The sequence below is a fragment of the Mustela nigripes genome, chromosome 2 (genome assembly GCF_022355385.1).
Source record: "Mustela nigripes isolate SB6536 chromosome 2, MUSNIG.SB6536, whole genome shotgun sequence".
Classification (NCBI taxonomy): Eukaryota; Metazoa; Chordata; class Mammalia; order Carnivora; family Mustelidae; genus Mustela; species Mustela nigripes.
This window is the reverse complement of record NC_081558.1, coordinates 109,285,894-109,311,910: the sequence shown is the minus strand read 5'-3', so window position 1 is coordinate 109,311,910 and position 26,017 is coordinate 109,285,894. Positions and strand designations below refer to the sequence as shown.

At 40.3% G+C, this 26,017-nt stretch overlaps 1 protein-coding gene across 12 annotated transcripts in view; it reads left to right on the top strand.

Annotated features, from left to right (window-relative positions):
* LPP (LIM domain containing preferred translocation partner in lipoma) overlaps positions 1-26,017 on the top strand; it is a 662,033-nt gene that overhangs the window by 216,923 nt on the left and 419,093 nt on the right. For all 12 annotated transcript variants that reach the window (XM_059391302.1, XM_059391292.1, XM_059391291.1 and 9 more), the window contains one exon: positions 981-1,188. In XM_059391302.1, coding sequence (XP_059247285.1) covers positions 996-1,188 — 193 coding nt within the window. In that variant the 5' untranslated portion in view covers positions 981-995. The remainder of the gene's footprint in view (positions 1-980; positions 1,189-26,017) is intronic.

Here is a 26,017-nt window from a genome sequence, read left to right as displayed (position 1 = left end):
ATTTTATTTATTTATTTGACAGAGAGAAATCACAAGTAGAGAGGCAGCCAAAGAGAGAGAGAGAGGGAAGCAGGCTCCCTGCTGAGCAGAGAGCCCGATGCGGGACTCGATCCCAGGACCCTGAGATCATGACCTGAGCAGAAGGCAGCGGCTTAACCCACTGAGCCACCCAGGCGCCCCGAGAAGAATCATTTTTAAGGCATAACCTGACACGCGCTGGTTATGCCTTTGCTTCGAGAATAAACTGTTGGTACTTCCTTGATGTTGACGCAGTAAATTCAGGTTTCCCTGTCTGTGCTTTGGTTCCATCCCATGTTTTAGTTGCTTACTAGCTGCTTTTCCCTCGTCCCCCTCCAGTCACATCAAACATGAGTGCTGTGTACTCTCTGGCCTGTGCTGACATGGTTCAGGCCAGTCCATGCTCAGCACTCAGGGTCCAGTCTGAGGGGCAGCTCATTAATGAGGTCTTTGTTCTGCTCCCTTGCCAGAAGTAATCTTACTGTGTTCTGCACCCCAGAAACTTTTTACTTATTTTTATCTCACTTAGGCAATATCACCTCACTTAGGGAACTTAATCACAATTGATGTGGTATTCATTTCAATAGGTTATTAATAAAACTTGGGCTTTCTTCCAGCCTGGCTGGTATCAGACTCTCCTACCGTAGAAACTTCTTCAGGTTAAGGAGCATCTCTTACCATATCTATTTCCTGATGAGAGTTAGACATTATATAGGTAACTGTCAGAAGACATGTTCAAGATTGGCTGAGGGGAATGTGCCATTTTCTTCTCCTCCAGTGAAAGTCAGTGTTTCATCCTCCTCATCCTCCCCTCATTCACCATTTCTCTTTCTCTCTCCTCCTCCTCAGAGAACTCTGTCAAGATTTCATCAAGTACGAACTCAGAGGATATAATGTTGAAGTGCGGTAGGTTGCCTGCCTTTTCAGGCTTCCATAAACCAACTCTGTTTATTTCTCTTTAGTTCCAGATTCCAACAATGTCTCACCCATCTTGGCTGCCACCCAAAAGCACTGGTGAGCCTCTCGGCCATGTGCCTGCGCGGATGGAGACCACCCATTCCTTTGGGACCCCCAGCATTTCAGTGTCCACACAACAACCACCCAAGAAGTTTGCACCAGTAGTTGCTCCAAAGCCTAAATACAACCCGTACAAGCACCCTGGAGGTGAAGGTAAGTGGGGGGCTTCAGAGTCAGGTGCCCAGAGTGTGGGAGAGTTCAGTGTGAGAAAAGTCATCTATCTGTACTATGTTGTGTCAGAAAAGGTAGCTCAGGAATTCAGTGTGCTTATCATAGTTAATAGACTGTCAAAGTTTGAAAACTATCTAGAAGCTATCAAGGCCAACCTTTCTTTTAGGGATAAAGAGAGTGAGACCTCTTAGGGGTTATATGGCTGTGGTTATACAGTGAGTTAGTGCCCCAGCCAGAACTAGAACCCTGATCTTTTCATTCAAAGCTCAGTGCCCTTCTACTGTGTTTACCTTCCAATCCATCCCATTGTCCTAGAGAGAGGTGTCTGTCACCCAGTTCCACCTCCCCCTGGCTGTTGGACACATGTCTCCACATTGCTGCCAAGAAGTAGTCTGATGGGAAATCCTTAAGAAGTGAACCTCACAAGTCACCTGGAATTGTTAAGACTAAAATTGTTAAGACTCCCCTAGGCTGCTATAGGATAAAGTTGTCTGGAGAGCTCAGTGAGATCTGCATTTGCTGAATGTGAGTGTAGCCTAGTTCTAGGGGTGGTGACAGCAGTATGTTCAATTTTCATCAAGCAGGAGTTGGATGAGCCATGGGAGCTCAGCATGTTGGGGGGTGCACCAAACGTCATAGGCAGCACCAAGAGTGCCATACTGTTGGGTTGAAGAGCTTCTGTATTTTTCCTGATCAATGTCAGCAGCTCAGCCCAATCCATGAAATAATGACTTGTAATTGACAACAGAGGAATGGTGAACTTCTGGGAGTGGAGAGCTGAGAGACAGTCAAAGGAGATTCAGTGCCCCCTTTCTGTGTTTTCTCTCTTACCCCACCCACACTTCAAAAAAATGACCCTACAGTCCCCGTGCTGTGATGTTTCTTATTGCTTCGTGGGTGACATGCTTGTGTTTCTTCTGGCAAGTTTTTGTGATACTGTTTTACACTCTGTGGTATAGTTCGGTCTTTCTCTTTTCCTCCCAGTCCTCTCCCTTCCCCCAGTAAATACATCACTCGTCCTTTGTCCTTTGGTGTTATCATTAGAATCGAGTGACTTCGGGAGTCAGAAGCCTCTTCCAGATATCCAGCTTGTGTGAGGGGGGCTGGACGCTTAGGGAGGTGGTAGGGAAGTCGGGCATCAATGCGCACTCTTGAGCTAGGACCGTGGGTCTTTGGGTATCCTTTTTCCAAAGAGGGCAGCAAGGAGACCATCAGAGAGCCACTCTGGAAAAACAGGAAGTGACATTCTGGGTGTTCTACTAATCTCCATGGCAGTGTCTTGAGTTTTATCGGTCTTGAAGGAGACTGCCTCTCCACAGTCAATGTAAGACTTAGGGGAACTGATTTTCTTTTTTCTTTAGTGGTGGTGCTTTAGTGGTTGCCAGACTGGGGCTAGGATTTGGAAGAGAATCCCTCCTCACTAGGACAGGAAGGGCCGTATATTGGCTTCCTTATTTGTTTTTTCAACATTTTCCCTTATTTGCTTCCTTTTTATTTTGTCCCCTAATTTTTTTTGGGAAATCTGAAATGGACTTCCCTCTCCTATGAAAAGAATAAGGAGTAGGAAGTAAGCCTGTGAGGAAGGCTTCATTGTGTGACAGCCTCTACCTACCTTAGGGGTGCGGGGGCAGGTCCTGTATGAAGTAGGCTGGGGCCTACATGAGGTACATGGTGTATTTGAGGGAGGAGGAGCAAGCAGCCATCTCCCTACAGACCCCTGTGTTCTGAATGCTGTGAGTTGAGTGGTGTGGCCCCTCAGGTGACTCTTGCTCTTGAGATGCTCTGCTCGCTTCACTGTGCTCTGTGAGGATTGCTTACTGCCTCTCTACTTCTCTGGGGACACTGGCCACCTCTTCAGACCTCTGCCCCTCACAACCATTTGCTCTTTCTCAACATCCCACCCCCACCCTTTTTGTTACCTGTCAACATCCTACTGGTGTTGCCTTCTCCAAAATGGCCAGACATGGCCTAGATCAGAGTTTATCATTCCCTTCTCTGGGTTTCCATATATATCGCATTCCTTGAGTCTCGCTGTTCTGTTTTTTGGTCATTCCTCTTGCTCTGTCACTGTTCAACGTATGGTCTCTGCAAAACGTTCTGCCTTCTCATACAACCCTATGAGGTAAGTGTTGTTTTCATATGGGAAATGGGAGTTGAGAGAGGAGAGGTGACCTTCTCTATGGTTTTGTGGCTCCTGCATTTCTGAAGCAAGTCTGTTGTCCTTGCCCAGGTGCTCGCCTGCTTGCCCTTCTCTTCCTGGCAGTTCTGGCTCCTAGGCCCTGTGTGATGGTGATACTTCCTTGTAAGAATGTAAGCTTTGTTTCCCCATTTAAGCAACAAGACATGGTTTCTCACTCGTCCTTATGTTCCTCTTGGCTCCTATTATGCTACTGTGTTTTTAGTAGGAATGATTGTGTATGGTCAAATGTATGTCTGTATGTTCTTCTGTATGTATATATTTGGATGGATGGCGGATGGCTGGATGGGTGAGTGCTCTGCTCAGTAATTCTTCTCTTGCAATAAACAGTTTGGAATATGGCATCCTCATTTGAAGCAACTCAGTCTCATTTAATTTCTGAAGTCTTGATTCTTTCTTGCAATTCTGCCAATCTCTCTCTCTTTTTTTTTAATATAACCTTTTTTGAATACGTGAAAGAAGAAATTTCCCTTGCATATATACATTTTAAAGAAATATGGGGAAAGGTTCATGGATATTCAGACTTTGTTTTTAAATGAAGCTGCATCTCTTCATCTGCTCTGTATTATGACATGATATTGGTTGGAAGTGTGAGATTTGCTTTACTCTCTATTTAATTTAAATGTTAGTACATTCTCTGTTACTCTAAACACTTATGATTTATGTTATTTTTTGTTTATATTTTTATACATTTTTAAAGTTCATAGCCGTTTTCCTCCTCCCCCCCCCCGCCCCGCCCCGAGGTCCATTTAGAATGCTCTGAACCCTTAGTGAAATCCCCAGACAGTGGGTAACACAGTTTTTACACACAGGGTGAACTGAAGATGCCGGGTCTTGTGCCCTAGCTTACCTGTTCTTTGCCTTTAGTACATACTCTCCCTTAGTTTCTCGCCCCTAGAGTCTTTTCATTCACAGCTTAGTTCAGAGCCTGATGTCTAAGAAGCTTAACTGCAAGGACAGGAAGCTAGAATTAATAGAAAGCATACAGTCTCTCCTTTTCTGGTGGAAATGTGAGAAGTGCAGGGAACAGGTAGAAGTTATTTGTTCAGAGGTGCACCGCCTGCTCAGGGCTGAACTTGGGTCCCCTGTGTCTGAGTCCAGAGTTACACACACAGGACCTGGGACTATATTCTAGTGAGACCTCTTTCTCAGTGTGCCATAACCTCTTCATCCACCTCCTAGAATTCTTATCACAGTGTGCCTTCCAACGCACTTCCTTGTAAATGAGCCTGTGTCCTTGGAGACAGGTAGGCTTGGAGTTTGTGGAGGCAGGGGCTGCCTGACTCACTCCTTTGCTCCCAGGGACACCGACAGGATACCCACCACCTAGTAGGTTCTCTGCAGTGTTGGGGAAAATGGTTAAGCTGTAGCGATAAAAACCTACCTATTCAGGCCCAGATCCCGGCTTCACAGCCACCTGTTAGGTGTTAGGCTTTGTGTTTGAATTACTTTTATCCTCCTACCCCCCATTCCTTGAGCTTTTTAAGTCCAGGAGTGAGGGAACCACTTCCAGGAACCACCTGGAAGTTTTTGATGCTGTTTCTTCCCTTCGTGTTCTGTCTGCAGTGTCTGGGGTGTGCTTTCTCATTTCTGTGTTCTGACTGAGAGTGGCTAAGTACCCACATGTTCTGCACAGCAGCTTATATTTATGGGATCCCATATTTCATGAGTTCTCTCTCTTTTTTAAAACAATATATGTATTTTTTTTATTTAAGTAATCTTTACACCCAGTGTGGGGCTCGAACTCAAAACCCCGAGATTAGGAGTCACAGGCTCTGCTGACTGAGTCAGCTGGGAGCCCAACTGTCATAAATTCCTTTTAAAAGGTTCTGCTAATAACCTTTCTCTAAAGGGCTTTGTTGTTTTTCCTGTTTAGTTAGCTGCTCTTTAGGCCTTCAGATCCCCGTTTCTTGCTACTATTGTTCTCAGACTTTCTGGGGATCTTCTTTAACAACTTGTATCTAGCATCTCAGTCCTCTTTGAGTAACCCTGCATTTCTTTTCTTTTTCTTTCTTTTTTTTTTTAAGACTTTACTTATTTATTTGACACACAGAGATCACAAGTAGGCAGAGCAGCAGGCAGAGAAAGAGGGAGAAACAGGCTCCCTGCTGAGCAGAGAGCCAGACTTGGGGCTCAATCTCAGGACTCTGAGATCATGACCTGAGCTGAAGGCAGAAGGTTAACCCACTGAGCCACCCAGGCGCCCCTAACCCTGCATTTCTAAATGTCTTCTTGTGTTTAGTACATTAAGCTTATGAGGCCATATATATTTTTTTATTATTTTGCCTGCTTACAAAGTTTATACTGTTAAATACCTGTGGTTGGTTTTTTTGTTTGTTTGTTTGTGGGATGTTTGTTATGTATGTATGATTTTTGTCTCATCATCCTCTATTTTTGGCTGATGAGGACAACAAGATAATTTTTTTTCCTGGTCTTTAAGTACTTGCCAGTAATGTTCTGTATTCTATAGTATGGGTCTTCCCTCTTCTCCAGATTTGCAAAAACAAAACCAAATCAAAAACACAAAGCCTTAGACTTTGATGGCAGAACCAGGGTATAGATCTTTTTCTGTTCTTGGTAGATACAAAAGTAAGTGAACTTTCCTACTTTACTAATACATTATTCTTTTGAGATGGTTCTGAAATGTTCCTGTCATGACAGCTCTGGGAATTGGAAATATACAATCACATACACACGCATGAGCGTGTGCACGCGCGCGCGCGCACACACACACACACAATCTTTTTTTCTCTTTTTGTACTCTGGCTGAATGAAATATGATAATTATAATAGATTATCATGCAGAATCATTTGTAAATTTGTAAATTTGGGGTTGCCTTGTGAACTGAAATTTACTTTCTCCATTTTCTGAAGTTCCTTTGAAAAAGATTTTCTTATATGAAATTTTTGAAAAACTGACTGCCTAGGGTATGAAGTCAAGGGAACTCTTTCAGTAGAAGTTCTTTGTGTTTGTATAGCCCTTTATAGTTTCTCCTACACTTTGTCCTACATATTCACCATCATTTCATTCTCCATAGGTGATTCCAACTCTATGAGTAGAACAGATGTTCTTGCCATTTCGCTGAGTGGTAAACTACCAGAAGTGAAGTAACTTATTCAGTAATAACCCTGTAGCTAGTAAAATAATAGAGCCAGCTTCTACTTTCTGTGTCTATTGCTCTTACTGATGTTAAAGGATTCTATTTATTGGAAATTAGGATAGACAGCTTCCTCTCCTCTAACTCCACTACTTCATTATTACATGATTTTTCTGGGATTGGTTTCAAAATGGTTGCTCTTCTCACAAACTGTTTCTACATATATTACCTTATATACTTCTAGATAACATATCTAAGACCTCTGTTTTCAAGCTTTGCCTACACTGGTTCACCTTTAGACTTGAAAAATCCAATCAGAATAGGTGAAATGAATTCAATGAGAGTTCTAAACCTGGAAATTTGTGACTAGATCTCCATGCTTTCTGCTCCCCCAAGGTTATTCATCCATTTTGAGGAGGAAGGGAATAGGTATAGGCAGTTTGCTAATCTGGAGTAGACGTAGTAGCTGAAACGAAATGCAGTCACCAACAATGGAATCCCCCATGGTGGAGAAGACAGCCACTCTTCCTTCATTTCTGCTTTTGTGACAGAATGGTTCTTCATGCATTAATCACAAAGTCTTTGTGAGCAGCAGAACTAGAAAAGAGTTTGAAGGTCATGTGTTCTATTTCTTCCATGTCAGATGTGACAACTCAGAATAAGAGGGAAGGGAATGGCTTCCCAAGTTAATCCAAGGGTTTGGGGCTGAACTGGGATCCAAGCCCGGGTTTCCCAAATGTGCGCATTCCACTGCATCTGCATTGTTACAGATTGGCTCCTAGGAATTGATGAGTCCCGGATTACTGATACTTGGTAGAGAAGTAACTGTTAGTGATATGACACTGGTTTGGCTGGACATACTTTCTTTCTCAACAGAAGCTAACATGTGAAGGAAATAGATGACCACCAGTGGCAGTACAGTTAAATAACATAGTGTGGACTTTCTCCACCATTTTTGTGTTTAAAAAGGCCAATTTGGTGCTGCTTCTTTTCTTATGGTTAGTAAACTTTCTTTTTTCTTTTTTTAATGAAACTTAGAAGAGCAGGTGGCAGAAAATGTGGGAGGACTGATTGTGAACTCTGAACAATGATATCTAAATATTTAGACTCATAGTTTGCTAGCTTGTCTCTGGAGTCCTGTAGTTTCTGTCCCCCACCTTGAAAGGTAAATCCAGCCTGCGACTTTGCAGGTACAAATGGCGGATGTCTTCTTTCCATAATCCTGACAGTCCTGTTAGGTTGCCAGCAACCACATGAGAACAATTGCAGCTTCTTAGACGTTTGTTATAATTATGCATGGGTTGTCATGAGGACAGTCACAAAGTCATGGAAACATCAGGAGCTCTAATGACACTCGGGTTTGACTGGCATGCTCCTTTTCTCGTCCGGGGTAAGTGTGTTGAGCCTCATCTATCACTGTGGAGTGCTATACATGAGTTTTAATTTTCAGAGCCTCAGGGGGGAAAGAAAAGGACAAGCTGTTCATTCATTAAAGGGTCAGATAACAATTGTATTAATTTGATCTTCACATCACTTCTTTCTGAAGGGAAAAGAATTTGTACTTCTGTGGGGGACGTTAGATTTGTACCAAATATTCACAGGCCTTATTGATGCTCCAGAGAGCCAAGGTTCATGCTGATTCAGGGGTTGGGGTATTCACATTGGAGCCTCAGGTTCACCACCTGACCTTGATGATGACATTTTCCTTACTTTATAAAAGTAGCTGATGGTGTTGATTACCTGACAAGATTGTTTGAGCATTGGATATAATAATGAGTATGAAAAGGTTTTATAAACCAGAAAATACCTTACAACTCTAAGGAACTGCTGTGGTGTGCTTATTCAACAGTTGTTTCCTTACAACAAATTTTTGTATCAGGCTCTCTTCTAGGGACTGAACGAATGGCAATGAGCTAACCAGAGATTAATTCTTGCCCTCATGAAATGTGCTTCTTGCTATAATAAAAACAATTAACTTTTTATTCATTTTAAGTGATATGGAAAAAAATAGCATTTATTTAATAAATACATTTCATAATCTTATACATACTATACTAATTATCCTAAATTATAGTACTAATATTATAAGACTAATACATGCGTAGTAATGTGACTCTAATTATTACTAATAAAGGTATTAATATATACTGATAAAGATTATTAACTTCAAGTAATGATGATGGGAATCACGGTGCCTCAGTATTACATAAACTATAAAATTCTAGAACCAGGATAAATCTTGCAAATTATCTCATGCAACCCTTTCGTTTCCTAGATGAGGATAGTTATTTTACTAATTTTCTGGGAGGAGTCAGGCCTTTGCCCTAGGAGTGCTGTAAATAACAAACAGAATTAGTGAATTGAAGGTGAGGGTGGTTTCCCCAGTTTTAGAGGCTCAGAGGTCAGGGGCCTTGTTCAGTATTACAGAGCGGTCAGTGGTCCAGTTGAGCTTTGATCCTCTGGATCCCTTCCACAGTAACCACAGTTCTGTGTCACTGACGTGTTTTGGATGACTTGTTTAGAAGCTCCAGCAATAGAATTCATTTATGTGGACAGAGTGGATTAGGTGTTTTAGAACAAAGAGAAGTTCATGGATTGTTAGCAAAACCTCTTTTATTTTGTAACCTGTCAGCATAATTATCTGTGGAAGTGAATTCCTTAATAAGGTAGAGGACTTCAAAAATGATGAAAAATGCTATGTTCTGTAGTGAGGTGCTCATTAATTTTCTTTATTTTTAAAGTCTATAAATGTATAATATTATCATCACTCCATAGTTTAAATCTAAACAAAGCTTAATTTCTTTTTCAAAAATAAAAGTAAATATAGAAATAAAATATCACTGTACAACTATTGGGATAACTAAAATAAAAAAAAATGCTGATAGTGATGTGGAGGAACTGGATCACTCATACATTAGACTGGGCTAAATGGTATGACCACTCTGTAAAACTTTTGGGCAGCTTTTCCACCAACATCTATCAACCATATGATTCAGCAGTTGCACTCCTGGAAATTCAGTTCAGAAACGTGAGAAGTTATGCTCACGCAGAAAATTGTACCTGAAATGTTCATGGCAACTTTTTTTCATAATGACAAGATACTAAAAACAATCCAAATGTCCTTCAATGGTAAATGTTTCAACAAACTCTGGTACACCAAACAATGCAATAATGCTCTTAATCAATAAAAAAGAATGAACTGTTGATATGTGCGGCAACCTGGATTGACCTCAAGGATGTAATGCTTAATGAAAAAAGAAGTCAGTCTCAAAAGGTTACATATACTGTATGATTCCATTTATAAGACATTCTTGAGATGACAAAACTCTGGAGATGGAGAACAGATTCATGGTTGCTAGGGAACAGAAATGAGGGATGGAGTGGGGCAGGGAGTGGGTGTTCATACCAAGAAAAAGCAACAGGGAGTCTTCTCGTGTTGGTGGAGCAGTTCTTTATCTTGGTTGTAGTGGTAGTTGCATTAATCCATACATGAGATGAAATTGCATAGAACTATACAGACACAAGTGAATGCAGATAAAAAAAAAAAATGGTGAAAACAGAGTAAGGGCTACCTAACAATAAAACAATAATATCTGTTTCCTGGTTTCCATATTGTATTCTACTGTGTCAGACGTTACCATTGAAAGAAGCTGGACGCGTGGTACATGGGCATCTAAGCAGTTTTTACAACTTTCTATGAGTATAAATTCCAAAATAAAAAGTTCAGTGATAAGAGCTACATCATATATATGGATTTCTAAATGGTTTCTTCTCCTTTTAAGTGCCATCATACATGGGCAGCAAATTGTCTGCACCATATTTTAATGGTTACTGTTATAATCTATGGCTTAAACCAGAGGTTTTCAAAGCTGACTAGTCTTCATAAAACTTGGGGAACTTTTTTTTTTTTTAAGATTTATTTATTTATTTGAGAGAGAGAGAGAGAGAGAGAAAGCGGAGGGAAGGGCAAAAGGGGAGGAGAGAGAATCTTCAGGCAGACTCCCTGCTGAGCGAGGAGCCCAACGTGGTGGCTCAATTCCATGACCCTGAGATCATGACCTGAGCCCAAACCAAGTGCCGGATGCTTAACCAACTGAGCCCCCCATGTGCCCCCGGGAACTTTTTTTTTTTTTTTTTTTAAGAAAAAACACACAAACCCTGGGGCTCATGTCATAACTACAGATTTAGAATTTCAAGGCATTGGCACCAAAACTAAACAAAACTCCCTAGAGAGTTCAGATTGAGGCTCAACCAAAGTTTGGAAACCGTTCATTTATTTCAGTAACTCCAGGAAATAGTGTTTTAATGCCTGTTGAATCGTCTTCAGGTCCTGTGGGTACACACTGTCTTCTTAGTTAATGACATGGCTTTTGAAGTCTTAAGTATTTTTTATCATGTGAACAATGGAGAGGTTCAGGGACTCAAATCATTCTTCACCTTGCTGTGCTTTTCCCTCTGTGCTTTCATTATAATGGAGTTTTCTGCATATGTTGTCTCAAGGAATTTTAATTGGGACCCAAAAACAGAAGAAAGAAGATTAAAAAAAAATTTTTTTTTTCTTCTAGAATGCTTTAACAATGCCCAGACTTCTGCACTATGGAGTGCTTGGTACTGTATTATTTCAGGTACCGATGCCTGAAACCTCATCTGATTTTGGGTCATGATAGGCCTATGTTAATCATCTATAAGTGGATTTATTATGGATATTTTAAAAATAAATCTGACACCTGAGCCTTTGGGCAAATATACCATATAAGGAAATCATACCCTAGAACAATGGTTGACCCTAGGAGCTGCAAAGAGAAAAAAAAAATATCACGGTACTATATTTTTATCATTTTTTCTTAAATTTATTGTAGCTGGAGACTGGAAGGCTAAGCACAGCTCCAGTACAGAAGAGTACAGGTCCCTGAGATGTGACACCTCAAGCTTTCTAGCACTTTGACCACCTGTATTCTCCATTGCTGTCTCTTCTTAGTTTTATATGTTGCTAATCTCAAAGGGAGTAGATGGCTCATTACACAGGATAGACCTAGAATAGGCACCATATCTCCATAAAGTTCTGTAAACTAAGTGCTGTAAAAGAATAGCAAGGATGTGTTGTAGGAGAGAGCTTCACCAAGGAGGGCCATCTGAGCGGGGTTTTGGAGAATGGGTGAGTTGTGTGCCACATAGTAAAGGGTGGTGAACAGCAAGCAAAGGAAATAACATGCAAAAGCCAAGAAGGATACCCATTCTCATCCTTGTAATTTTGGCAGCCTTTTTCTGATGTCTTTAAGCAGTTAATCTGGTCTTCTGTTAGTCCCTTTTGTAGTAGGAGCCAAGGAACATCATCCTGAGTAGACTGAGATTCTAGCATGCTCTAAAAGATAGCTGTAGGAATAGCTCCAGGAAGTTGAGTAGCCAAGAGGAGGAAGCACCAAGAAAAAAAAGGAAACTGACCTTATTACACCGTGGGCAAGAAGCCTCTGCCTGGTCCTGGCAGGAAAGACATGCCATTTCCACCAAGTGTCTATCATGGCTGAGAATGAAATATATCTGTATAGATAGATGATGAGACAGACAAGAATAATAAAGAAAGCACTCCCCAAATTAGGTCAGACCAGCCTTATTTACTTAGGCAAACAAATGTGTGAAGTGAGGAAACTTGAAATCTTTTTGTTTTTATGTGTTTCTTTCTTACTTATCTGCATTTTGGATGATCCTGAGAAAACAGGAAGCGATGAAAGAAGGACTTTATTATGAAATATTCATTACAACTTGCCACTTTAAAGATGTGTGTTTGTGTGTGCCTGTGTGTGAATGGATTTAAATTCCTTTCCCACGTAATATTGTGTTCAGTCACCACCATATGTTGTGAACGTTATTATGGTTCCTACATTATTATAGTTCCTAAAGGCAAATGAAAAATCTAAGATTCAGAGAACCCACAAGCGAGGCTTATAAATGTAGAAGCCACATGTTACCAAATTTTAATTCTTTGCCTTAAGTAAAATATTACTATTATACATAACCACTGTGTAATAGTCATTGATTATTACTACTACAAAACAATTTCTTTGGCAGAACATTGTCATAAGAATGGGAAAAACTTTTTTATAGGTTTATTAGCCTATTTCATCTGAAAGCTACTCTGCTTTACTATTAACTTGATTTTTTAGCTGCACTGTAAAAGGTAGGTATCATCACCCTCAATCTCCAGAGAATATAATACAAACAACCAACATAAGGCAAAGCTGGGATTTGAAACCTTGTCTCCTAATTCCACGTATAGAGCTTTTCCTTAGCACTACACTGCAGCTAGTGTTAATGCTATTCGTATTTTGTATTAAAAGAAGAAAAACTTACACTGTAATTTTCCCCAATCATTACCATTCACAGCTGTTAGAAATTTGAGTTCGTCCAAATAACATGCAAAAATTACCTGTGAATGGGTGTGTATAGGATAATGTATGGGAAGTATAAAACAGCCAAAGTAATCTCAAGAAGTCATTACTAAGAAGACATTTCAGAGAGCTTTTGAATAACCCTTTGAAAGCTCCATTAATTCAGGTGAATTATGTCATCTTCCCTAAACTTTTTAGATATCACTGGTAGTCTCATTGGCATTAAAATGAAATTAAAATGAAATTTAAATGACATTTAAATTTGCTGGCTTTGTTATTGATAGATATATATGTCAGATATGTAATAGCTATTTGGTAGCTATTTGATATCTGATATATGACACATTAGATATATAGCTATTTGGAGCTTATTGAGTGCTTCCTTTGTTAAAATTATTTACTAGGAAAGATGGCCAGTACATGAAGTATATCTGGAAATATCGCCATTTGACCTTGGAGTGTCCTACATGCCCATTTCATATGGTCCCCAGTAATGACTTTCACTTTGTCGCACCTCACCTTCTGCATTTATTCTGGTTCCTCCAGCAGGGACACTTTTGGAACACTTAATGGCATTTTATTGAATGGGGCTCTGTAAGTGATCGGAAAAGAGTACCAACACATCCTCATCCTTCAGTGGGTTATATTTGTATTAGAAACTTGACATATGGAAAGGACAAGTTAACTAACAGTAAAGAGTATAAATTCTGTGAAGTGGCCCTCTGGCTATTTTCTTGGAGGACTTGGAAAAAAGAGTTTACTTGGGGGCAGGACAGGGCTGGAAGGCTGCTAGTGGAAAGACTCAGTACAGGCAGTGCTGAAGTGTGGAGACTCCAGCATCAGATACACCTGGGTTTAAGTTTGAGTTTTTGTCTAATTCTCTAGGAACGTGGGCTACTTAGGTTAAGTAGCTACTTAAGGTCTCTCAATTTATTCTTACTTCAAAAAAATGTATGTATCTCTAAAAAATATGTATCTCAAAGAGTTGTTTTCAAAAATCCAGTGAATGTGTTGACAGAGTATCGTACAAAATAATAGCTAACCCAACAGAAGCCGCCATTGTTACTGCCGCTGTTATTAAAATTAAAGCATGAATATTAGATCTTGGAGTCATAATCCGTAGTTTTTCACCCATAGATTTTTTAAAATCATTATTGTTCAGATGTAACTCTTGCTGGCTGTTTTTGAAAATAAACTTAGTTTTCAGGGCACTTGGGTGGTGCAGTTGGCTAAACGTTGGACTCTCGATTTTGGCTCAGATCATGGTCTCAGGTTCATAAAATCGAGCTTTGCGTTCAGTGTGCAGTGCTCTGCCCCCTCCCCCACTGCTCACGTTCTCTCGCTTTTACATAAATTAATTAAAAAAAGAGAAAATAACCTTACTTTATCCTTTTTTGTTCTATAGAGATGTATCAGGATTGGCTTGTCTTAGTTTGTTCCCACTAGAATGATGATGTTTTGGTATGTCCTATTTTGAATTTGTAGAACAAGTATCTCCGACACTTTACTTGAAGTGTGCTGTTAAAAAAAAAAATTCATATTTGTGGTCTCTTTAAGAAAAAGCATTTTTATTATTGCAATATCATTGTAGATAATAATGTCAACATAACACAAACCAAAACACTTAGTGATTTTTTATTAAATTTTAAAATCTTTTGTTTTCCAAAATATCAAATGATGCAGAAAGAGCTTAGAGATGTTATTTATTATATTATCAGAGGAAAAAAATAGGAATTAATTAGGAATTCCTTAGTTAGGAATTTTTATCTTGGGTCCAATTCATCTCTGGGATTTATACTTGGGATTTCACCAGTCTCCTGAAGTTGTATTTATACTTGGTCCACGTGTATATCTTTTCCAGGGAAGGGGTCCATATGTCCTCAGACCCTCAAAGAGATGCTTAATTCACTCATTAAGAAAGATAACACCCCTTGCCTAAGAGGTCACCAGTGTCTCATGCCAGTCATATTGGTGCTGCTTAAGTAAGAGCCAAATTTCCATTTTTCTCTTACCAGAGTTAAGAGGCACTGTGTGAAGAGAGAGCTGAGTATTTCATGGTGGTGATGATGGTGTTTCTAATAATTATACCAGAAAATAAATGCTTAAAAATATAATGTACACCATGTATACAATTATATCCTGCTATATGATTTTCATATACCTTCATACCATATGTATTTGCACCTCTCCTCTGGGTACTGCAAATGCCAGGTGTGGTATGGGGATGGCTGAGGCATGAGTTCTTTCCCCCGAGAGGGATGCAGAGCAGGGCTAGTGACCTGGAGGCTGGGATAGGGACCCCATTTGGTAGCTGAGGAGATCAAATCTCTGCGATGAGATTGGCTTGTACCTGGTCTCACAGGTAGAGAGGAGATTCAAGAATACTTCTTCTGAACCCAAATCAGGTTCTTTATATGGCAGCATGTTTTCTGTTGCTTAGCATAGAACTATTACCCATACTTTTTTACTTATTTCTCTTATATGTGAATTTCAAATGTCGTATTTGTTCTGCTTCCATTATTGCAGTTTTGAATGATGATTCATTCATGCAGTGGCCTATTTTACTGAACCACAATAGCTTGGGTAGAAAGGGAAAAAAAAAAAAGATTCAACATACTCAGGAATGGAAAGCAGCCATCTTTTTATAGCTAAAATTGCAAACATCTGGCAATTACTCTATTCTACCTCCCTTCAAAAAAGAAGACTCGTCCCTTCAACTGGAGCCCGCCACTGTGTCTAATCAAGGCAGCTATGCGAGCCTCAAGGAGCAATAGGTTTTGATGCAAGGAGGCCGTTGCCTAACCCAGTTGGCCATAGTCTCTTTAGAAAGCACACTATTTAATGCTCCCCATATGGTACTGTATTATGTAATGATAATAATGGTAATATGGCAATTAATGGCTGCAGAGAATCCCCTTTTGCTTTTCTGCCCTGGCTAATTTGTGGTGCCTCTGATGGCAGCTTTCATATTTTGCAAGTTAACCGTTCAGGTCAACTTTGCCTCTCTCTACTCATGGACTCATGGACAGAAGGGTCAGCTACATAAGTCCAACCAACAATTACCCACTTGACTTTATTCTTATAAACTGGTCTATTAAAATGTTGAAGGAACAAATCAATTTCTTTCTCAAGCTTGACGGTGATCTTTGAGTCAAAAAGCGATGTGACATGGTTATGGTCCCTTAGTACCCCACCCTGATTTCTTAGTGAGATAATTGTTTGTGAAACTTGTTCTTCCCTCACTGGCAAAAGTCATCTCTGTTGGCAGGGGAAGTGAGAATGGCTGGTGGTTTGCAATAAGGGCTGAGAATCAGAACTTCTGCATTTTTCTCTTGGGGCTAATGCCAGCTTTCACTCTGGCCTTGACCAATACATTTACCTTTCTATTCCCCATTTACCTTTCTCTTCCTCTAGGCCACTGAAGGGTAGAGGTGGACCCTCCTTTCCCAGCTTCTGCCAACCTCACTATTGTTCTCATTTGCTGTGGGGAATCTTGGTCAATAATCCTCAGTAGTTTTGAAGGAACAGAAAAGCTATAGTAGGAAAAAAATATATGTTCAAAAGCATGGTGATATTAAAAAACAACCCCAAGTACTAAAAATAGACTGTTTTCTAGTGTTAGCATATTATGGTACTTGGAAATCATAGACATTCAGTGGGGGCCCTGAGCTTATTTAATATGCCTGTCTCTTGTTTTTATGCCTTTCGTAGTACTTTGTTCAGTACCAAAAGCCACAGCTTTTCCCTTGCTAGAAGAATTTTGCTAAGCGGTCTCTCCTGCCAGTCTTCCCAAAATCCCAGTGAATTTTCTAAACACCTCATTAACCTGAGTGTAGCTTTGGTAGAGGTAAGACTGTAACTAGTAATTTTCTGGTTAAAGAAAGAAAGAATGAATGAATGAAGAATGAATATATGAATGAATGAATAAATGCAAAAAAAAAGAAAAAAAATTAAGTACTCCTAACAACCTAAAATCCATCTCTTACTCAATACAATTATTCCACACAGAGCCATAGTGATCTCTGGAATCTCTCAAAATGGTGGATGTCCCCTTTTCTCTGTCTCCATCCAGTGTGTTCTTGATAGTTCTAGCCTTTGTTCCTCATGAGCACATCATGGTCCTTGGACTTGTTTATTATGAACTAGTGTTGTAGCTCATTTGCTCTTCTCCTTGAAGACCTTGCTTGTGTGGAAAAGGGTATGCCAGTGTGCCTCTTTGCTTTAGTCTGCACACTTCCTAGAATGTAGCCAGTGCCCTATTGTGGGGGGCACCATCCCTTGATGGTTCTCTACGCTCACTATACTAAACAGTCACCTGGCACCTCCAAAAATTACCAAGACTTGGGCCACGCTCTCAGATATTCTAATGGAATTGGTCTGGGACTGGCACCATTTTGGGGAAATACTACTCAAATTTCAGGAACTACTGAGGTAGGCCATTCTCTTACCTGATACTGATCATCTGATACTTCATCTTTCCCAGGTTGTCCCTCCAGCTTTCCTTGGATATTTCTAGTGCAGGAAATTGAAATTCCCTCTTCTGCCTTTGGACAACTCTGATGTGTTTTGAAAGTTTACCTTTACTTTGATTTGAAATCTGACTTCAGAAAATGCGACCATATCTTTGAGTTTTACACCTTTATAATCTCTTGCCACAGAGTTTACTTAGTACTTAAAGCTAAAAGCATCTGCCCTCCAAGAAAAACAATAATAACAGAAAAACAACTTTTGGTCACACCTCCTTGATTGTGACCCAGTCCTCATTAGATGGGACCTCCCCCTTTACCACTTTGGCATTATAAATCTCTGGGAAAGCAATAGGGAAGAGCAAAGGGACAAGCCAAACAAGGACTTACTCTGGTGAGGTAATGTCAGACAGAGTTACCTTGTCAACTAGACAGTTTGGCTTTGTGAACAGGAACTCTGTGCTGGTCAGCGTTAAATTCACAACATCTAACACGGTCCAGGCACAGAGGAAGCGTTTAATGAATACTTATTGAATAAATGAGAGTTAAAAAGTTGATGAAGGTGGCTCAGTTCGGATTAAATATACAGAAACTGATGGTTTCAAACATTTATCTATTTGTGGTGGGGGGAGAAAGAGAGAGAAAATGTGTGCGGGGGAAGGGGGATAGAGGGAGAGTGAAAATCCTTAAGCAGACTCCCTTTAAGCCCACAGCCCGATCCAAGGCTCAATCCTAGGACCCTGAGATCATGACCTGAGCTGAAATCAAGAGTCAGACACTTAACCAACTGAGCCATCCAGGCGTCCCCCCCCCCAAAAAAAAACCCTGATATTTTAAATGTAATAATACTTTACATATAGTGGAGATATTCCCTTTTGTAGAGGGAGTAAAGCTTAAAATATCTACTCACAAATTTAGTAAGAGATATGAGGGTTCTATATCTAAACAACACCAGCAAACCTAAAATAACAGCTCTCAAGCTCGCTGGAGGGACATAGCCTTCATAGCAATCCCCTGGTTCAGATACATCCTCTTAGGCAGTCTAGGTATGCTTTAGCTTGGATATCCAGTGGAGGTGGGAAGAGATTTAATTTATAGTGTCACCTGCATTACCTTTAGATTAGAAAGGTATTTCCCCGTACTTACATGGAACCTGGTGCCCCTCAAATCTATTTTTGGTCCTAGTTCTGCCATTCAAGCTTGTAGTACCTTCCTGATGAGCCCTTCATGCCTTTAAGATCGTGATTGCCTCTCTTCTCCTTCTCCTCCCTCCCTTCAAGCTGGACAGTTCCACTGCAGTGTTTGTAAAACTTTAAAAATACTTTAAAAGAAAAAAAATGAGATCTAATTGGCATATAGCATCATGTTAGTTTTAGGTGTACAACAGAATGGTTTGATGTATGTTTCTACTGTGAAATGATCAGCAGAGCAAGTTTAGTTACTATCCATCCATTCATCACTCTGTGTAGGTACACTGTTTTCTCTTTTTTTCTTGTGAGGAGAACTTCTTTTTCTTTTTTAAAAGATTTTATTTATTTATTTGACAGAGAGAAAGATCACAAGTAGGCAGAGAGGCAGGCAGAGAGAGAGGGGGAAGCAGGCTCCCTGCTGAGCAGAGAGCAGGTTAGGGGGCTGAGCCCCTGAGATCATGCCCTGAGCTGAAGGCAGAGACTTTAACCCACTGAGCCACCCAGGTGCCCCATGAGGAGAACTTTTAAGATCTAATCTCTTAGTAAATGTCAGATGTCCAATACTGTATATTAACTGTGGTCGCCATGCTATACATTTCAACCCCAGGACTTATGTATCTTGTAACTGGAAGTTTGTACCTTCTACCAGTTTTAATTATTTGTATCCAGCCTATCCTGGGAAGCCTCGACTGTCGGGAGCCAGAACTGAACGCGAAGCCATTGAATGCAGATGGAGAATGACAAAATTCTCCCAAGAGGATCCCTTGTCCTCAACAAAGATGCGAGTACCAGGAATTGCCGTTATGATTGATGGCACAGTCAGGCTCACTTGTAGCACTGTTCTATTGGAATAAAATACTGATGTGTATATGTATATTGACTGATTTATGTAGGTACATATGATATATATATGTACTAATACTGTGGTTTTTTCATGGTGACCTTTAAAAAAAAATCATGTGTATATTTCTTAAAAATACGATTTTTCCTTTACTATGCATGGAAAAGAATACAGGGTCTTGGAAGGTGGTAAGGCCACAAATGAATTGAGATCATTCCTGTGATTCCATGAAGTAGTCTGAGGAGGACAAATAGCATTTACAGTTGGAGAAATAAACTAGAGTTCTTGGAATATGAGCAAATCTAAATTATGAGGGAACCAATTGGAAAAGCTAGAGTGTGGGATAACTGGTCATAAGAGCAAAACTATGGAAATTAAGAAAATTATCACAATCACCTGTATGTTCTCGGCAACGGCTCTTCCTGGTATACCTTGCTCACAGGTTTAAGTTGTTTTGCAGCTCCTTAATCTTTATACTTACTTCCTTTTTTTTTTTTTAAGGTTTTATTTATTTATTTGAGAGAGAGAGGATGAGAGAGGGGAAGGGGCAGAGGGAGAAGCAGACTCCCTGCTCAGCAGGGAGCCTGATGCTGGACTCCATCCCAGGACTTGGAGTCATGACCTGAGCCAAAGGCAGATGCTTAACCGACTCAGCCACCCAGGCGCCCCTCTTTTTTTCTTAAGAAGGATAATCTGCTACCTTTCTTCTGCTTGTGCCAACAATTTATTTGGGTATCACAGGCACATGCTGCCCTACCTGAGTACAGTGTGCCTCAGGCATAGACTCATTGGAAAAGTGGGCAAAGCTCTTCAGACTTCCATTGTATAGTTCAGGTGATGAAGTGGCAGCAAGTTGTTCCACAGTTATACTCCTCTTTGTCACTTATGAGTCTCTGTGTTTGGTCACAATGTAAAGAACACACAGAGTTACAGAAGCAGGTGATTCAATATTCGTAGACATCTGGAGAGGAAGCATTGACGAGATCATCTCCTAGAAACTTCTAAATATCTTTCTGTGCCAAGCTGAGAAGGCACAAGGCATGATTCAAAGCCAAGTTCAATAAAATTGAAAGCCCTTTTATACCAGCACTCGTGACTTTGACTCCTCCCCCCATCCCAGTTTAGATGTTTTTTTGGTATGGATTTTATTTATCGTGGCCTTTTTCTTTCAATTAATTGAACCCTGTCAACCATAATTAAGGTTTGTTTTTTTTTTCCCCCAGGTTTTTATTTTATTTTATTATTATTTTTTTTATTCCAAGTGATTTTATTATTTTGGAGGGCTTCAGCTGTATTTCTATTTAAAGATTGGGTTACTTGAGGCATTGTGTTTTTCTTAGTGATGAAGCTATACTATTCCGAGGTACTTTATCTCATGTATTTTCCTTTCTACTGGATATAGCCCAGATAAAAATTAACCTGTATGAAAACATTGTCCATTCTACACTGAAATTGTCATTGGGAATTACCTCTTATTCTGGAAAACAGTATTGTTCCAAGGTTGAGAAAGGAGACATCTTAGGACCTGTGCCCATATTAGGGGCTGCCAAGGAATTTTTCTTCTCTGGAACAACGGCCAGGACACTTGTTGCTAATAGAACAGGGTATTAACTGGACGTTTTGCTGGAAGTAGAGGAAGGACAAAACTAGAGCCATAAAGGGAATTTCAGGGCAAAAACCTCATAGTTAGAAGCTGGGCACTATGCTTGAAGTGCCCTTCAAACATCCTGTTTTCAGAAATAAACCCAACTGTCATAGCAACTGTTATTTTTTCCCCAGACTGAGTATAAAGAACCATGATTCCTAGTTAGTAGCTAGGATCTATTGCAAAGTTTGACTTTGTTCTGAATACAAGCTCAGAACTGTGTATGGAAACTCCACTGAAATGGGAGGACAAAAGGACCTACTAGAATAAAGGTAATTTTACCTTGACCACACTGAAAGGAGGTGGCAGCCAGTCAAGAAGGCAATCAGCACACGTGATACAACCCAACCGGATGGAAGTGTGTCCACGGGAAAGACGCTTTTGTGGCACATTATGGCTTACGCATATCACTGAACCACCCTGGGTTGGGTTCCTCAATTGTAAAACAATGAGATTGAACAATGTTGTCTCTTCACTTCCTTCTTTCTCTAAAATTATATGAAAGTATGATTCAGCTACCAAAATTGCATAAAATTGGTTACTCCTGAAGGGCTGGGCTAAAATTGTTCCCATGGAATATTATAAATTTAGTTAGGCTGTGAAATGGGCCATCGGCGCTCCATTTCTGTATGCCTTCAGTGTGTTCCTCTGTCACCTCCGTGCTCTCTTGTCTCTCTCATTGTAGGCTAATATCCTCAAATGTTCTTTTCTGAATACAGGAGTGAAGTAAAAATTGATGTTCTTAAGTACATACAGTCCGTGAGGGAGCTAACATTTTATTTGTTCCTACTATATGCTAGGTATCTGATAAATCATCTTCATAGCATCATTTGAAATTTGCTACAAATATTTCCCGTGTTCAAATAATAAAATTGAGGCTCAGGGAAATTATTAGTAACTGGCCTGATGTCCTGTGGCTAATCATTAACAAATCTTTGCTTTGAATGCAGCCATCTCTAAATCCAAATTTCATAATCTTTCTGTGTTTCTATTTTATATGTTGACTCACAGACTGTATATGGGAAATATCCATTAGATGTGTACCCACTGTGATTTGCCTTCATCTGTATCATTATCTGTTTTATCTCCCTCTCTCTCTCTCTATCCCTCAGTCAGAAAGATAAATCTGTATTCTTGATAGTATGCCAAGTGGAACCTTGCTAGAAGGACTTCCATTTTTAATATAAATCAGAAGCTTAAGCTGAAGGCATGAAGTTCTAATGATAAAATTCTAGGTATCACTTATGGGGGATCTGGGGAGCATGATGCATTTGGACATATGCCATAGATGATATGTGAACTTGGCTTTGTGATAAGAAAAGTGTTAAAAGTTTTCCAGGTTTACCTTGTGGTGGGGAGGAGGGTAAAATATATATGTGAATAAATGTCTGGCTGGCTTCCCGAATCTTCCAGGTAGTGTGAGGGAGATATAAACTAGGGCCCATACACTGGCTAAAGATCCAGAACCTTTTGTTACAGTCTTACATTTACTAACAACAACAACAACAAAATCCTGGTCTGCTGGGGCACCTGGGTGGCTTAGTTGGTTGGGTGTCAGCCTTTGGCTCAGGTAGTGATCATGGGTCCTGGGATTGAGCCCCACGTTGGGCTCCCTGGTCAGTGGGGAGTCTGCTTCTCCCTCCCCCTCTGCCTGCTTGTGCTCTCTCTCTCTTTCTCTCTCAAATAAATAAATAAAATTTGAAAAAAAAAAATTCCTGGTCAGTTTTTAGGGCATCAAAACCTTTAAAAAGGAAGATGTAAGTATTTATTATCCTTTTGCTGAAATGTGTGCATGGGGGGGGGTGGGTAGGAGCCTCAAGGGACGGGAAGAAGACCTTAATCTGGACACTAATCATTTATCTATTCAACAAACATCTATGGCAAGAGCTATGTTGAATTAGAGATAAACAAGCTGTGTACTTTACTTTGGCGGTGTATGCTTGAGAAAGAATGATAGACTGGAAGACCCTGGCTAGGAAGCCTTTTTAGCAGCCTTTTCCATCCTTATCCAAGCTGAGATTAACTCACAACTTTTTTTTTTTTTTTGTCTTTTTATTACCTGTGAAATACACACAGACACACACACACACATTACAGAGATGGCATGAAAGCTTTGTTGAAATGCATTTCAGTGTGAATATTGGCCTCCGTGACGGTGGATATAGTTCATCTGTCACGACCACCATTGTAAAGGAGCTGGGAGAATCCTTAGACCCTTCTTAAAAAAGGACTTGGGAAATCTTGGTCTGATGGCTATGAGAGGGTTAAGAGAGCCCGTCGTTTTGTAACCAGGCCCAGCGATCTTGTGTGAGCCATGTCGGGGTGTTGCCTGCGTGCTGTCTTTGCTGATCACAGTAATCGGGTCATAAGAGAAAGAGAAGTAATAGAGTGTCTCTTAGCAACCAACCCCAGGAGAAAGAGAAAATTACTCAAACCCGGCCATCCAGCCAGGGAAGTGGAAAAAAAAAATATTCTGAAGGTCTGTTGAAAGTGCCCAGGGCCATGAGTCCTATGTAGCATCGCCTATAGGCTGGCCTGGGTCTCTTCTTATAATGAAGAAAAGAAAGAAAAAGAAATAAGTGAACAAACAAAACCCCTCTAAAATGGAAACTTTTCTTTGCCTTCCTTCCTCCCTCTCTCTCTCTCTCTCTCTCTCTCTCTTTTTTTTTTAAATTTACAAAGAGGGGGAAAGAGGCAAAGGGTGGGCAGAGACCAAAGGAACCTTGTTCTCTATACGGGACTCCATAGTCCTAAGCATGAGTAGATGTCTGGAAGGGAGGTGGTGGCTCTTCAGTGGGCCTAGTATTTTCAGTTGAGATCTGGGTTGCCCTTCCAAGGAAGAGGAATGCAAAATCTAGAGGTGCTCTTATCAGTTGTAGAAGACCTGCTTTTGCCTGCCCTTCTTGTTACCTACGTGGCAGTCAGCTCTGTAGCTACTAATATTTATTGCTACAGACTTTGGTCTAGGGTAGTAGCTCTCCAACTTATTTTGAGACAAGTGGAAGTAAGAAATAAATTTTACATTGATAATTACACGTGTGCACACATGCACACACACGTCCATATATATAAAAATATGAAAGAAAATGTCACTTATCAGTGTAGGCTCTCACTTGGACGTGATGCACGCTGTTTTCTGTTCTGCTTCAGCTTTTAAAAATACTTTTGGAGGTCCAGTAAATTGATTTTATGACCTTTTAATGAGCTGCTTTATACAGTTTGAAAAGTGCCAAGCTAGGGTCAGCATTTGCCTTCCATTTTAATTTTATCAAAATGTTTTCAGACAGCAAGTTCAGCCCTGGTGAAGAGCCCTTGGCCAGCATTGTGATGTTCAGGGTACCGGTTATTTAAGCTAATATTTCCTTGTTGTCTGGTAGGTTGATGTATCCAGAGATCCTAGCTTGAAGTTTAGGGAGATACACTGAGTCAATTCTTGGACTTTCAGCAATTTAGAAAGGTACTATATTGAGGCCAAGAAGCACTGGGCTGAACTCAAGCAACTTAGTTCTACTTGGACACATCCTTTTCTCACCTGGAGCCCCTTGTTCAATGAGATTGAATTCGATAATGCCATGAAGTCCTTTGCAGTGTCATATCTGGAATTTATAGCTGGAAAGGGTCCCACAAATCATCCAATCGAATTCTCTGTTTCCAAGATTTAGTCCTAGGGAAAGAACATGGATAGATTTCCCTGTGTCCTTTAAGACTTGTGTTAGAAAGAAATGTTCGCAAAAGACTGAATCCTGGTTCCTCACTTCAAATACCCCAGTTTAGTATGGGAGCAAAGACACGTACACAACAAAGTTCCCGATGAGGTACAATTTGTTAAACACTGCAGTTAGGGTAAAATTAAAATATAAAGACTCAGAGGAATGGATAATTTAATACGACTGGAAAGATGAAGGCTGAAGGCTACACTAGCATAGGGGAAGGGAGCTTTTGCGCTTGACTTCGAGGAAAGGGAAAGATTCACACATGGAGAGGTTGATGATGGTAGATCATTTCAGGCAGACGACACTTTGTAAGCCATGGGAGAGGGGAGACTTAATTGCCTCCTCTGGGTTATTTTTTGACTTCCCTGAACTCATCAAAGTTGATGAGGTGTTTCCCCCCCCCCCCCAACCACGAAATTTTCTATATCTTAAGGGACTTTTTTTTCTTTCCAACTAACATGATTCCCTGATTATGACCCATTGCTCACTACTCAGTGATAAGGTGAAGTTTGATTAAATAATCTCTGTACAGTATTTCCTGCTGCTGGGAGACCCACGCTCATACAAATACAAGGTGTTACTACAATGTTTTTGTCCCTCAGGGGTCTAAAAAGTAAATAAGGAAATACAAATTAATACCTGTGATCTTTTTTAGAACAAATAATGTTTGAAAAAAATATATATATATTTTTCATTTCCTCCCTCCCCCTTAGATCTTCATATAGTTTTCTCCAACCTTTTAGTAGCTTATAAACCACAGACATACTCTACATTATTAGGGATGCTGGAAGTAATGTTCTCACTGATGGCACTTTCTGAAGTTTGGCTGGTTTGGTTATTAAGTCAGTTAAAGGAAATAAGTGCAACAACCAGAATGGGCTTTGTAATTTTGCTTCCATATTGTGCCTTTCTTTGGGGAGGCTCCGGGCACTCAAGTACCTCATTCAGCCACCTGCTTCTCTAGAGCTTTCCTGCTGGCAGAGGAGACAGAAAGATGTGCTGCTGTCTTGAAGTGCATTTATTAACCTCCTTCCTCTTTACAGGCTTCTTCTAGAGCAGTATTCCCCCCCGGCCTGTACTCCCAAGACTTCCTCTGTCCCCAAACCTGATTGGGTAAATACAGGAGTAAATACATTTCCATATTATTCTGGGACACTCTACATGCGTAGTACACCTTCACAGCCGTTATTTTATTTGATCTTTAGAACTCTTTTTTTGCTAGGTAAATGGCATTTTGTTAGGTACATGGCAGGGTTTACTACTCCCATTTTGTAG